The 15,231-nt window shown below is 43.3% G+C and overlaps 1 protein-coding gene across 8 annotated transcripts in view; it reads right to left on the reverse strand.

Moving 5' to 3' along the window:
- Positions 1-2,959: 2,959 nt before the first annotated feature.
- Positions 2,960-15,231, reverse strand: part of LOC105565905 (rho GTPase-activating protein 190) — a 17,611-nt gene continuing 5,339 nt past the window's right edge. For 2 of the 8 annotated variants that reach the window (XM_012019466.1, XM_012019467.1), the window contains exons 2-24: positions 13,802-14,454; positions 12,802-13,712; positions 12,503-12,712; positions 12,288-12,299; positions 11,652-11,838; positions 11,459-11,574; positions 11,018-11,170; positions 10,699-10,937; positions 10,404-10,605; positions 10,158-10,334; positions 9,827-10,078; positions 9,571-9,749; positions 9,316-9,499; positions 9,015-9,223; positions 8,520-8,933; positions 8,196-8,435; positions 7,892-8,080; positions 7,459-7,547; positions 7,001-7,382; positions 6,724-6,855; positions 6,515-6,565; positions 6,331-6,427; positions 2,960-6,219 (exon numbers count right to left, since the gene is read on the reverse strand). In XM_012019466.1, coding sequence (XP_011874856.1) covers positions 6,021-6,219; positions 6,331-6,427; positions 6,515-6,565; positions 6,724-6,855; positions 7,001-7,382; positions 7,459-7,547; positions 7,892-8,080; positions 8,196-8,435; positions 8,520-8,933; positions 9,015-9,223; positions 9,316-9,499; positions 9,571-9,749; positions 9,827-10,078; positions 10,158-10,334; positions 10,404-10,605; positions 10,699-10,937; positions 11,018-11,170; positions 11,459-11,574; positions 11,652-11,838; positions 12,288-12,299; positions 12,503-12,712; positions 12,802-13,712; positions 13,802-13,972 — 4,995 coding nt within the window. In that variant the 5' untranslated portion in view covers positions 13,973-14,454 and the 3' untranslated portion in view covers positions 2,960-6,020. Of the gene's footprint in view, positions 6,220-6,330; positions 6,428-6,514; positions 6,566-6,723; positions 6,856-7,000; positions 7,383-7,458; positions 7,548-7,891; positions 8,081-8,195; positions 8,436-8,519; positions 8,934-9,014; positions 9,224-9,315; positions 9,500-9,570; positions 9,750-9,826; positions 10,079-10,157; positions 10,335-10,403; positions 10,606-10,698; positions 10,938-11,017; positions 11,171-11,458; positions 11,575-11,651; positions 11,839-12,287; positions 12,300-12,502; positions 12,713-12,801; positions 13,713-13,801; positions 14,455-14,663; positions 14,880-15,231 lie in introns of those variants that run through there. The other 6 variants (XM_012019468.1, XM_012019473.1, XM_012019472.1 and 3 more) reach the window with 6 other exon arrangements.

Here is a 15,231-nt window from a genome sequence, read left to right on the forward strand (position 1 = left end):
GTAAAATTTTATATAACTTTTCTTCTTAGTTTAACCCAATCTACTATAATCTTTGGGATTGTCCATATCGAATCTGACACCCTGTATATAAAATTTCCGCGATTTTGATAAACCTCAGTGATCGACGAAATTTTAAACAATCGCTGAAGAATATAAGTGGAGTAATAAAGTAATCACACGTTTGGACGTGCAGCACGGTCCATGGAGAGACAGAGAGGCTTCTTTTTTTTCTTTACTCTAGGAAACTTTTAATAATCAAAAGTCCCTCCGTTCATATACAAGTCTGATATAAGACTATCGATACAACGAAGACAGGTTCCGTCCATTTACACGTTGCGTGTTTTATATATATATAATTAATATATATATATAATTATATTTATATATGTATACCGATTATTTACAAAAATCGTTACATGTATATAAATGACGACATTTATAAACGCGTAATTTTTAGGAAAGGTGGAAACGCAGTTCGTGTGAGGGGGGCGGGCGAGCGTGGATGTGGATGTGCGGGCTGGGCAAGGGGGGGGGGGGAGGGGCTATCACGTTTGCAATAAGTTTCCCGAATCCGAGGGCACGGCTAAAATTTTTCAGCGTCAGTCGCGGCGAGACGCGGAGCTTTCGGCTTAGATACTTTGCGAGCAGCACCCCGAGGGCAACTTCTTCCTCTCCGTCGCTTCGCGCGTGTTCGTTCGTGCATCCGTTTACGTTTCGAACCGCGAGAAACCGGAGATCTGTCCTTTTCAACCGCGCGCGCGCGCGCGCGCGAAAATTCAAATAAATATACATTATACTTAATACCGAACGGGCGAAAGGTGAGGGAAGCGGGGAAGTGCGGAGGCGGCAGGGCGGAGAGGAGGGCGGGTAAAAAGGACAGATCCGAAGTGCCGGAGTCCTCAGTGCGCGAAACTGAAGGGCGTTTTCGGGAGATTTCAGCGAAGTAGAAATTAGCGATCCTATCTTGGTCGATATTCGGTAGCCACCTTCGATACAAACGGCTATTAAATATTTATTACTATTATTATTTAATTATCAGCTATATCCTCGATCCATATTTATCAAAGATTCTTATAAAACCGCAGATCCGATCTCCGTTCCGATCGTTTCTCCTATACCGATTAGAAAAGGGGATTGACTTACTTCTTTTTTTTTTTACTTATCAACTTTTTCTCATCGACGAGTTTCTCACTGTTAGCTCGCGGTTAACAGGCTATTCGCTATATCGTTATCAAATTTCCAAGTATTATTCTCGGTTTCACACTTCAAGCACTCACACGCCGCCCAGCATTCCCCGTGAAGAAACGTAGGTCGTCGCGCGGAGAGACCTAAGAAAACCGGGATTCCGAAGAACTCGCGTACAAAGCAATCCAAGTGATAAAACGATACATTATCTCGTAAAGAAAATACAAAAATATAAATGCTATGCGTTTTATTTTATTACGCGGAACGGTCGAGGTATAGAAAAGGTGCTAGATTGGCCGAGAGAAATCGGCGCGCGAATTACCTCCGATCCGTTCACGCGGATGTGAGAAATTGAGACTCCACGTGTTATCTTATCAGTCGAACGAAAATTCGGTTTCCCGAATTTCCCGGCGCGGTCGAGAAATGTTTCCTGTCGCGCGCGTTTCCCTACGTTTCTTCACGATTCAACCGTCCGTAACGTTCAGGGGTGCTCACATAGCACTTCGAGACTACGGGCAACAAACGAGACTTTCGAGGACGGGCGAAGCTTCCACGAAGAACGGTGACGAGCGACAAAGGAAGAGAGACGCGAAAAGGAAGAGAAGAGAAAGAAAGAAATATACGAGGAAAGCAATGGGAGAGCAGGCTTACAACACGCATCGTCCTGATGCAACTGTACAACTATAATACACTCGCACATGAAAAAAGCCGATGCTATAAATAAAAGGGACAAACTAGGGGTCCGTTTTTCGCCTACGTCTTATCACAGGCTACGATAATTTAAGAATCTGCTATGTTCGACGGGCGGAGAGAGGACAAGCGGAAATCTTAACGGACGTATCGTAGAAAAGTGATTCTTCTCCTCCCCCTTAGGCTTCGCGAGAGAGAGAAGACGCCCGATGGGCACGTGTCCGGGGACGATGGTAAACGACGACGACGACAATGGCGACGTTGATGATGTTGATGACGATGTTTGATGGCAACACGATGTTAATAATGACGGTGACGGTGCTGATGACGTCGAGGATGATGCTAATACTGCTCGAAGAACGTGGAGCTTGATAATCTTGCGATCACTACACGTGGCCGTCGTCGAGTGTTTCTTCAAGTGTTTAATCGCTACGTTCGTTTCTTCGCTATTGCTTAACTGTTACGTCGTGGATACGACGAGGGCGAGACCGCCACCGGAAGATTCTCGCTGCAACAGTGGCCCAACTCGCTTTCAATTTATTAAAGACACTCCAACGTCCTGACGATCTAATGATGGGCGGTACTTGTCTCCGAGATAGCAAAAAATTTGGAGAAAATGCCTCTTTGCTTGTACTGACGAGAGCAGACAGAAATAAATTTAATTCTCCCCCTCCCTCAATCTTGAGATTCCTTTTAAGATGAGTCAGGTCACTGTTGCACTTTTCAATCGTCGCGGTGATAATCATTTAGTTGACGCTAAATTTTTGAACAAGCGTTATACAAGATATTAACGAAGTTATATAAGAAATGATCGCAAGCTGTCGAGAAGTATTACATGAAACGTGTACGGTAGATCTGTCGACGATCGCACTATTTAACAGCAGATTGACGAAAATTCCAGTTAGAAAATTACAATATTACAATAGAAATTACAGTATTTTTCGTGGATTATTATCTCGATACAAAGAAAGTTCCAATAACATCGCGGATAAGCAGAGACAATCTATCGACGCTGAGACAGAGATACATTTTTTGGGAGGGCAACTTTTAAGGGGCTAGACCAGCATAGAAGATCAAGCGAATAGATTGTTTCTTTTTTTAATTTCAAAATGTAGCATCTACTTTCACGACTATGTTGCCACGAGGCTAATTTCGAAATTCGAAGAATTAACTAAGTTACAATTACTTTCGTACAAGCATGTTGAAGCGCCGGGCATTGCACGACAATGCAGCCGATTCAGATTCCGGCTAACTATTCTTGGGCAGATGTTTTAGTGTACATTCTCTTACAAAAGTATTTGGACAAGTTTAAAGAACATAAAAAAGAATATCTTTGATACAATTTTATCAATACATTGTACTAAATGTAATTAAAAATCATAAGTTATTTGCAATATAAAAATACGGAAATATATTTCTTTTAAAAAATATTCTTTCTCGTACTCTTATAACTTGTCCCAAAACTTTCTGAGAGAATGTACAAAAAAAAACGGTCATGCTGCGGGGCGCTAGAAAAATTTGAACGTTCAGTCTTCTATCCACGAGTTTCCCTTCGACTCATGTTCAGTTTTCAGTTTTTCTGAAAAAGATTGTAGAAAACACCTCTACTTTTCAGACGGCCACGCTAATTTAACCCTTTAAACGACGAAAACGCTGGTGCAAATAATCTTACTCGCGGGAAAGCTTTCTAAGTGCTCTAAATCAATTGTCCATTCGACACACGTAAAGTAGACAACATGTAAAATAGACAAAGACAACAGGAGCATCGAGATATCTCCCAAGCGAGCGCTCCCAGCTAATCACGATTACGACGTTGCGCGACGTCTTTCAGTATTCAAATCCCACACGTGAAGCATCGACGTCTTTCCCTACCCTATTTTAAGAACATTATACAATTACGTACGTACGAATGTATAAAATCTGCTTTTCCCCTCTTCTTTTACGACTAAATGGGAATGTACGATCCGTTCCTTCTTTCTTTCTACCGTCGCGCGCGTCCTCGCGAGACGCGTCTATTGTAGAAATATCGTTACGACGATTTCCGTACAAATACAGAACGATTGCGTACGCGAGACGCGCGTTTCCCACGAGGGTCCGTTTCGAATAAGAGATTCTCCCCTTTTCTTCTATAATGCGAGATTCCTAGCTCGCAATATTACTCGTGAGTTTTACTCCCGGGACCACGGACTCTGTTCGATTAAAACGCGTCTCTCGCGATACTATATATGTATATAAAGTAACATCGACGTTCCTTACGGGAATGTTTGCGATTAAATCTTCGGGTTACAAAAGTGTACGTGTATGCGCGTGGCTGTCGCTTCCTTTTCCCCCCTCGCTCTCTTATTTATAATGGCTCCAACATTCAGAGGCGACACTTAAGTATCTCTCGGCAATGCGCCGCGATCGCGAGTGCACTCGCGATCGGTGCGTGAACGCTTACTTTCGAATGCCGAGCCGCCGAAAGGCATACATCTTGTCATTACGATCGTTAACATCGAGTTTAAGTTTATGGCACACCTACGAAAAATGAGAGACCCACCGGATCCGCGGAGTCGTGCGTATTCGAAAGCGAACAGCGAGAAAATAAATCGACGTATCCGAACGTGTGCGCTTTTTCCGATTAAATGTAAAAAGTTAGACGGTACAATTCTCCCTTCCTCAATCGAGTCGCCAAGCCTGAATCTCTCATGCGCGACGGTAGCGTGTTAATAAATACTTTCTGTCTTTGCAAAGGTACGAACGACAAAGCGTCAGCTCCTTGTGTAAAACGGACCTCTTTTACTCTCGCGAAAAAAAAAGAGTTCCCATGAATTTGGCATCCCACGTCTTCGTACGTATCTTAAATTGTTAGAATTCTATGTACATATCCGTTTTTAAGAAACTTCAATATCGTTCGTAGCTCTAAATATCTCTTAAGTTACTTCGATTCCACTTTTGTATGCGTTTGCGAACGTTGCGCGTGCGAAACATGTCAAGATGCTTTTTATCTCTAGCCCCGTTTCCCTTCGCATACGCATATTATCGCTATTTGTCAAGACATATTGTGCAATTACATGTAACGCTTTTTTTCGTGTTTCTTTTTTTCGTTTTTACTTAATATTTTTTTAGACGGAATGAATATACGGATTGTATCGTCGTTTGAGTTCGCGCGGCCTTGACACAATGAAAACTATTTAAAAAATTCTTGTACGACTATTCTACATCAATAGAATGCAAAAGCAAATACACTCGAGAGGCGATTTGTGCATTGGCCAAAAAGGAAACGCGCTAAAAATTCTGGCATTTTTGATATCGTTGCTATGTGAGATATATATATATATAATATATATATATATTTAGATATTATTCGACGATAAATCTCGCTTTATATACGTTTCTTTCGTAAATGCGGGCTGGACACGCCCTCCTTTAAATACTAATAACAGTCTCTTTAACGAGACCACATTAATATCATCACTTTGCGCTCAACACTTTCGTTCTTGGCAATGTGGACAAGAAGACACGAGAAAAGAAAACGAAAAGACGGAGCGAAAAGAAAGCGAATAGAAAGAAAGCAACATCGATCTTACTTTCTTAACTACATAAAGCTAATCGCTATTATCAAATATCGAGTCATACATCCCTAGTACAATGTTAATAAATACATCGCTCTGGATACATCCAACATGATACATGCATACTGTTATGACACATGGATTGACTCTTATTATTCTTGCGTTATTATCTGATCCGCGCACGCGAATAACCATCATCTTAGGACCGTCGATCGATTTCGCAAGGGGAAATCTTGCTTGTCACACACTCCGAAAATGAACGAATGCGAATGACTAAACTTAAACAGAGACTTTGCTCGTCCACGTCGCGCCTACGTGGAACTTGTATTAGTTGTATTACGAGAGTGCGCTAAAGCGAAGTTTAGTATTAATACAAACTATATTGAGACCAATCGTTTTACGCCTGTGTATCGCAACTGTCGACAACGTATAAAAGAAATCATATCGGATTGTTTCACGAGGCAGACGCGCTGTTGCGAGGTCTCGGCCAGACGCGCCGCTTCTACCACCGTTGTTCACAAAAAATACTGCAGCCTCTTCGCACAGACGACGAGAACTATGCACTCCACGGCTAGGTAACGCGTCTCGTCACTACACCATCACGCGGCATTCCTCGCCACAGAACAGGAAAGGATACTGATCGATCATTGTTTGGACTACATCCTCCAGGTACGGCCTCATAGCTTCGAATCTGCCGAGGTCGTTGAACTCGATCGGTAGTAATGTAGGCCACCAGCAAATCGCCAAGTTCTTGCTGTCCATACTGTTGAGTTTACAATTCTCCGCGACTCTGAAGCCGTACAAAGTTTAAATTGTAATAACGAGATTAAGGGAGGTATAATTAGAACGTGCCTATGAAAGGTTTGTCCTCGCAATTAATATTTTCACAGCCTTCACTTACTTCACGAAGTGCTGGAAGATAAATTTGAGAACGTCAAAGTTCACTGGATTTAACTTGTTGAGCATCAGGCGCAGGGCCAACAATCTCCCGCTTCGGTCTGCAATTCCAAGTTTCGAGATTCAATTTCAATCCGAAGAATAATCACTCGATCTATTGTCTATGAGATAATATAAAAAGTACTAACCTTCCATGTTCATGCAAGTAGCTGACATAGGTTTGCTAATACCTCGTGCACCTGAGATATACAGGCATAACACGTTCTTAAAGATACCTTTGCTTTTTGTTAGTGTATTTGTAGTGAGAGTTTAACGACACAATAAATATACCTAAGAGCTTTACAAAAGACTCAAGATTCTATAGAAATTGCTTTAATATGATTAAAACTCGACTTACCTGATATATCTTCTAGTTCGCTCATGCGTTCCTTGTCGATGAGCGGTGGTAATCTCTTGGAAAAGAAGTCTTTCAGGGCTGTAGCGACAGCGTTTACAGGAATATCCAAAGAGTGTATGTCGACATTACCGTCTGCACGTTAGAAAAAACGAAACGGATCCATGTTATTCATCAAAGTTTAAGTTTATAGAACATCGACTTTAGTGTTAAGGAAAACAAAGTAAGGAAGGAAATACAGTAAAGATCAGAAGAAAAGAGTCTTTAACGAATGATATACCTTCTTCGAACTTTTGGAAAAGCAATTCCACGTGCGCACGGTTACCGGGCACCCTGTATATCCCTTCCGAATCCAGTCCCTCGTCCTCGATAAATCGAACGCACTTCTCGAGGAACAAAGGTATTCGATTCGTTTCGCTCTGTGCAAAATCCTCGATCAAGGGTTGCTGCGATTGACTCGAGATCGGCGTTCCTCCCGGGCCTTTGGTCTGCTTTATCTTCTCCTGCTTCTTCTTTTCCCGCTCTTTTTCCTTCTCCGCGTGTTTCTTGAGCTTCTCCTCCTTTTGCCTCCTTTTCTCCAGCTTTTCGTCCTCCTTTGCCTTCTGCTTGTCTTTCTTCCGGGTTAACTTGTCGCTGTCCTTCGACTTGTTCAATATACCAAACTAAAAGCAAGCGCAGCAAGTTCGTAACACGCACATACCGCAATGTCGATCTATTTTGTGTACGTTAAAAACTTACACTGGGAGAATTAATTTCGCGCGGCGAGGAGACATCGAGACTTGATTCATCATCTGGAATGCCAAACGTATTTTCACCCCTGTGCTTGGCTAAAATAACAAGTTTCATGCAAGTTAAGGAAAGCACAGACACTGCAACTTAATGGAAAACGCATTAACATGTTACTACTTTGGAAAAATAAAGTGAGCCAAAGCTGCTGTTAATTAAGAAGCCTCAATTTCAGCCCCAAACGTGACATGTTTAACATGCATATACAGACTGTCGTTAAATTACTGAACTAGACCTTAGGTTACATTAAATAATTCATTCAAATCGTACTAGAAAATTCTCTGCACTAATCAGAATTGTTATTAAGTATATCGGTACGACGGAACGTCTTACAAGTTATAACGATAACTAGCGTTATCAACTTAAAATCCACCACGTTACTTACAGGAGGCGCTGAACATCTCCTGCGTCATGTGTTTCATATTAAACGGGTGTTGTAAGTATTGCTGTTGCAGAGAATTTCCGGAAAATCTTTTCCGCAAGCTAACCGCGGCGTATTTATATTGTTTCGATCTGGACCTCGAGTTGTGTTCCGGATCGCTCGATTCGGAAGTATCGGGCGTTTCGCTAGATACTGAAAAGACGGAGAGATACCTCTCTAAATATCGCCATTTTCACAGGTGACGTAAGAACTTGTAATCGCACGTACTTGAGAAAAAGATAAAAAAAGAAAGGGGAGAGAAGCTCACCTCTCTCCGTGGGATCGACGCGCCAATTTTTCTCGTCCTTCATGTTGTAATTCAGGCCGACTATACCGTCTCCGCTACCCATGCTGGCCAGTGACGGCACTTTCGGCGTCGCCACCGGTATTGCCGTGCGTTTCTTGCGTATTCGTTTGTGCGACGAGGGCTTCTTGTTCCCCTTGCCCAGGACGTCCGTCGCCCTTTGTCTCTCCAAGGAACTCCACTCCGAGTCGGAATCGCTGTACGCTGTGCGTTTACGATAATAATTATTGCTAGTAATTACGTAGACATCGGACATTCCCTTAACGCAAGAAGGAAGGGGGACCTTACATCTTGGCTGTCCCTTTTCGCGCCGGTGGCGCAACTTGGACTTGTTGTTGCCGATAGAGTCTTGCACCAAGGCGTACATGTAGTCGCCGTCGTAGGAGTACATGTTCGGCACGACGTCCTTCACCTGCGCGTACTCGGAGCCAAGGTCCACGAGTTCTGGAGTGGCGAGAGGAGCGTGGCCCATTGTCAGTTTCGGGCCGTGCTCGTCCTTCTCGCCGATCGTCATCCGGGCTATCACGTCCGTTACGTTGGAAAAGTCCTTCAGATTGATCTTCCCGGGCTGCTTCAAGGTCTGACTGTTGCCTTTCGGCCTCGGCTTCACCTGGGAGATGTACCGCCGGCCGGTCGTGAAAGCTCTGTGCGAGTAACTGTTAGTGACACCGTCTTGATGCATGAACGTGTCCTTTACCCAACCTGTGCAAGAGAAAAGGGGACTTCGTAACTCGACGAATCTTGAAGGATCACGAATCTCGCGTGGTCTCGTTTATTACCGACCAGATAGCTTATTCGTGATATCTTCGTTTTTCATTAGATCTCTCTCCCTCTCCTCACGATAGAAGTCGACCTGGCTGTAAATGTCACTGTCGTCGCTCGGCGTGGCTCTGTGGTCGGCGAATTGTTCGGTCAGCCCGGTATCGCCCAGATCACCGTCGGGCGTCAACTGTTCGTACGACTCGGAGCCGCTCCTAAAAGTTACAGACATACTGCTTCACATTAGACTTTGGGTCGCCAATAAATTCGAACGTTAATAGATCTGTTCGTACGGTCGCTAGTGAGTCGCTTCTAGAATAGTTACCCGTCATCCGGCGTTTGAAGGTGATAGCTCTCGTGTCGCGGCGGCGGCATCGGATGCAACGCCGAATACTCGAGGGTGCCTTCTCCGCTGTCGTTCAAATTCCCCGGTTCCTCCATGTTGAACGCTTGCTCGATCTCCGGCTTCTTTTCCCACACCACTTTGAAGAAGGGCGTGTAAAACGCGGCTGCACGTCAAACGATTCGTTAGAAAATGGAATTCGCCAAGGTATCGAGATGAAAAACTCGAGTTTCTCACTTTTTTGTTGACAGCTCGACGCAGATGTCATGAAGTGCGCCTCCAGTTTATCCGCAATCGCGTTTCCTTCCGTGATAAGTAGATGACTCAAGTCGCTGCTGAAGAAAGCATTCGCGCCGCCAGTATCGGTCACAGCCATTATTTGTATTGGTAGATTTGGTATGTTGGTGGAAAAGGCACTGCAAGACGGAAGTACACGCGGTGAAAAAGAAATCTTGCAAGATAAAATGTTTCAAGTAAAATGATTAGTGCGTACTTTAGAGTCGCGAGAGAGGCTTTCCTCTTTGTGGAGTAGACGAGTATAAAACCATGTACTAATTCGTCTCTAAACGCATTGGCTCCGTGAAAACTCGAGATAATGACTTCGACTCTGCGCTTACATTCTCCCAAAAACGTTTCCAAAACTATAGATCTATCGCCGCTGAGAAAGCAGCATTGATGATTGAGTAAAGGACCGAGAACGTTCTCGACCGAATAAGGATCGCCGCAGAACATACACATTATTATCCTGAAATCAAGCGCCGGATAAAACATACGTATATGCAATTACAAATTAATTAATTGAACCACTACGATTGATGATCTACCTAATATCAGGCTCCAGACATTCGATAACGCTTTGATATATGTTTAAAAAACCAGCTCTGTGGTTTATGGCTTGTATGAGTTGCTGCAAAGCGTCCTTTACCAACGAAGTCGGGAATCTTTTATGCTTCTCCTGCTCCAGATCGTCCATGCAGACATCGATAAACGGACATTGCAAACTACAAAATTGTCAAGATTATTACGCGCTCGGCAAGTTTCACTTTGTACGATTGATACAATTAATGTACCTGTCGGCGAGATTTTGTCCCTCCTCTCTGAGCTTCATAGCCTCCATTTCATCAATACTGGCTTCCGGTATAAACATTATTACAATGGGCAATCCTTGAAACGGTAGTCTGTCCTCTTGTTCTAGATTCGATAACAAGGTTTTCTCTAAAGAGGACCGAATGTATTCGAATGAGTCTTCATTCGAGTAGATACAAAAGGACCCTACAACAAGAAAGATATATCCGCCATAAGTGATGGCTCCGCAAAGTGAATACAGCGATATCTACTTTGATCTACAATCGGGACGATGTTTACCGTGCGGCATGAAATCGGAGGTAGTGAAGGAATTATGCGGCAGGCCAACGTCGCCGTCTATGATGCGATAACCGAGAGTGTACAGTTGACAATCGATTTCCACTTCGTCGTCGTCGGTTTGTGCCCTTATTTCACGAGCGAATTCTTCGCTTAGCCCGTTACTTCCGAGTATAACTAAATTTAATTGATTGTTGTCGGACGTTAACTGCCACTGACTACTGTGATTCCATGAGGAAGGTCTGTTAGAACGTTTTCAGATTTGTGTTATGAAATAACTCCACGCTATACAATCCTGCTCGACGTAGTACTGACGTCTTACCTGTGAGCCTTCGTTCCGAGTATTCTTTCTATAAGCGCGTCCATGCAATTTGGATAAGCTGGACAATGCTCCCTTATAGGACAATGCACAAATCCCAAATGTTGAAACAACATTAACTTTCTGTCCTGATCTAATCTGTCTAATGCTTTGTATCTAGAAGCATAAGAATTTATAAAATTACGTTGCAATATAATGCTGTTAACTTCATATGTATATAGATTTGTAGTTGGAAAATTAAAAATTTTATTTTATTGTTATATAATACGCATCGTTTTTTTCGAGATGGTATCCGAAAATTGCCAGAAAGATGGGAAAAAGTAGTGGCTAGCGACGGACAGTACTTTGATTCATAAATATGTAATCACTTTTTAACAATAAAGCCCGAAATTTTGGGAAAAAACGGCGGAAGCGAAGTTGTACACCTAATAATATATTGCATACCTAAAATCATCCAGTAACGCGTCTGTAATTTCTTTTATATCGTCCTGTGTGATAGTTCCGGATGGAGCTATACTCTTGAAGTGATAAAATAGATCAGCATGTTCCAACAATAATTCCTGTAACATATTACAGTATTGATTACGCGCGTTCTTTATACAATGATGCAGTAATGTAGCTGTTACAAACACCTTACTTGAAAATTATGTTTTGCCTTCTCGATAATTTCCTTCTGATGCTGATCATAAATTTCTTGACAGTCGTGATGCGAAAGCTCCTCAAAGCATTCCCGGCCCATAAATAAAACTCTAACTTCGGACAAATGTTTCCCAGGCGTAACATAGCCGGTTTCCTCCAACAATTGCTTAAATTGTTTCTTCCACCTAACGGAGATTAGTCACAATTGATAAAAGTGAAAAAGAACTGTTGAAGATAACAATTTAACGCACGAAGGATACAATATCAAATGACCGCAACACTTTTAGCCATAGCGTTAATATTTCACTATCGAATATCTACCTGTTACATTTACGATAGAAATTAGTAATTGTTTGCGCAATGTATTAATGCGCCTCATAATAAAATGTTTAATTCGATTTCAATTTACTCGAGCCACTTTCATGCATTGTAAGTAAATTGACTTATTAAGTGTCGAGACAAATATTGATTACCGGCCACAAATATACTTTGAATCTAGCATTCTACATAATGTATAAGCCCACACTATGACACATAAATGTTAGCACAGTAAAATATCACATGGAATATTTCCAGCTCGATTACGATGGCACATTGTAAACGAGAGGGCAAAAAAAAAAGAGGCGGAAATTACCTTTTCGGAAGTCTGCACAAAGAAACGCCACCCAGAATAAAGCAAAGCATTAGTGAATTGCATATAAATATTATTAGAATATTTCTAGACTATCGGATGAGATGATATAAATTCACTACTAGTTTAGCTATCACCAGTTCTGTGCGTAGAACATGTATAAACTCGTCTCCGCAATATTTATTTCTCAAAGCAGCTGGTTCCACGGGACAACTTACTCTAATCGCCGTTGCTCTTGCTGTAAAGCATTTATGTGATTTTTAAATACAGTTTCTGCCTCGGGAGTCTCCAGCACGTCGTACGGGATTTTCGTGCCGTTGTTTTCCCCAAAATCACAATCGATCCACGGTATGTCTTCGGGACACTCGTAGAAATACTGATCGAAGTCGGGATGCGTCTTTATGTAGTGCTGCACCGCCGACCATTCTCTACAAAGCGACATCTCGGCAATCAATTCGCAAGAAAATTTCCGCAGGAGGAGGGGAAAAAACGAAACTGCCACTCGCACGAAACTTACTCGTTAATTAAATTCGATATGTCCGGACAGATCTCGTGAAGTATGTCCGGCAGCATGTCCAGGTAGCCCTGTATTTTCTTCGCTATCTGCTCGTCCTTCAGCTTCTTAATGTGCCTTCTGAACAATCTCTGCGTCGCCTCGATACCGAACAACTCGACGAAGGTGGAGAACTCCTTGAGCTGCGCGAGTTTCTTCGAGGCCTGCGACCACAGGGCGCGATAATCGGTCACGTGTATCCGGATCAATCTCTGCAACGACTCCGTCGACGCGTCCAGGAGCTCCTTCCTGGCCCTGGCCGCCTCGGCGAACGGCACCACCTTGCTGCGCATCTTCGTCTTGTCGATGAGCTGCGCCAGGATCATGAACGCGAGGTCCACGTTGATGTTCTCGTGCGCCGAGGTCTCGACGATCAAAATCGACCCCTTGTACTCCTTGCGCATTATCAGCTTCTCGACCTCCTTCACGAACTGCTCGTTCGCGTCGTCGTTCTTGGTCGTCACCAACACTATCGGCTTCTTCGTCTTCATCAAATTGTTGAGGATATTCGCCACGATCTCGACCTGCTTCTCTATCGCCCTGTTCGGCACGAGGCTCACGTCGAACACGCAGAGGAACCCGTCGATGTTCAATTTACCGTCAGGCAGGACCTTCTGCTCGTATTCCTTCTCTATGCCCAGCTGATTCTTACAGATGTACATGAGCTTCTCCGCGCTGGTGATCTTCGTGGCCGCGCACCTCTTGGCGTACGGCTCCATCTTACCGCCCTTGAACGGCTGGAACGACGCGTCGTCTATAAATTCCGTGTGCTCGATGATTTGAAACTGAAACTCCGTCCCGTCCTCCGCCGTTTTCATCACCTCGCCCCAGTACAGGAAGTGGTCATTGTTCACCACGCGCCCGCTGAAGTCGGACTGAAATTAAAGTGCTCGGTTAGTCGTTTAATTCATCGCAACACGCTACTCGGTTGTACGGCGACGAAGCGAGAATGCATAGAACGTACCTGCGACAGCACCGAAATGTGCTCCACGTTGTAGTCGTCGCTCATGGAGCGCATGAAGCGGTTGCACAGGCACGACTTGCCGACGCCGACCTGCCCCTTGTCCTTCTCCGTGCCGGAGAGCCCGACCACCGCGATGTTGATGCTCTTCGCATTGTCACTTTTCCTCGCCATGTTTAGCAGTCACGTTACCGCTCGTGGTACAAATGTCAAAATAAACGTTTCCCGTCTTTCTTCCCTTCTGAAGCGTTGCTCAAGACATAGCCGAAATGCCACCGAAAAAGTTTTCTACCGATACAGGATTTCTCTTTACACCTTTGGTCATATTCTACCCCTCTAGAGCTTTGCGTAGAAAATTGGTTCAAGCTCCCTTTGGTAACGTCTCTAAAACGATCTGAATCACAATTCGCTTGCTTGTTTCAACGAATCCTTATGTACAAACGCGACTGATCCTTCTCAGATTTCTCATCCGTACGATTATCTCTACTCTAGCGTGAAGCTGTTACGGTAGAGAGATGCGATTAATATTACGAGTTACGTCGTTAAATATAAATAACACAGAGCTTGGAAACCCTTAAACACTATCTATCGTTAAGCATAGCGTTTATAGTTTAGCACAGCTGTGAGCAATGGTTCTTTGGAATGGCACTGTGTATCTGCAAAAAGAAAAATCGAAAGGAACGAATTTACATCAAGAATTTCAATTATCTTAGTATAACATCAATACGTAAATTTAGGGACTTCTCGTGTCGCTTGTCTTTCTATAATCTATAACAACTACTTCGGCAACTATGTCTTGGATTTATGCATAAAAATTTAGAGAGTTCCCTCGTCAATCGCGTCTTTCATAATTTCTAGCAATTACTTTAGCATATTGTTTCGGATTTGCGCATAAATTTGGAGTCTCCTCGTCAGTGGTCTTTCATAATCCGCGGCAACTACTTTGGTACACCGTTTCACGCATAAATTTAGCGAGTCCTCTTATCAATTATCTTTCATAATCCGCAGCAAGTACTTTGGCACACCGTCACGGATTTGCCCACAAATTTAAAGGGCGAATCATCTTGCACGACCTGCAATGAGTTACTGTAAAGTCTCAGATTTATACATAAATTTGGAAAGTTTTCTTGTCAATTGTTCTACGCAATCTGCAGCTTTGGCACACCGTCTCGGATTTACATACAAAGAGCGAGAACAAGACCGGCCCCGTTTTCTTTTCGTATTCGATTTTGGTCGCAAAGTAGGTACCAAACGAAAAAAATGGGGCCATTTGCCCACGGACACTTGTTCTCACTCTTTAGAAATTTCTCTTGTCGATCGTTCACAACTCATAGCAGCCATCTACTTTGGCACGTCGTCTCAGGTTTACGTAGAAATATAGCGAGTTCTCTTATCAATCGTCTTTCATAATCTACAGTTCAGTATTGAATCTC

This window comes from Vollenhovia emeryi, unplaced genomic scaffold, assembly GCF_000949405.1.
Source record: "Vollenhovia emeryi isolate VEMERY1.0 unplaced genomic scaffold, V.emery_V1.0 DF939148.1, whole genome shotgun sequence".
Taxonomy (NCBI): domain Eukaryota; kingdom Metazoa; phylum Arthropoda; class Insecta; order Hymenoptera; family Formicidae; genus Vollenhovia; species Vollenhovia emeryi.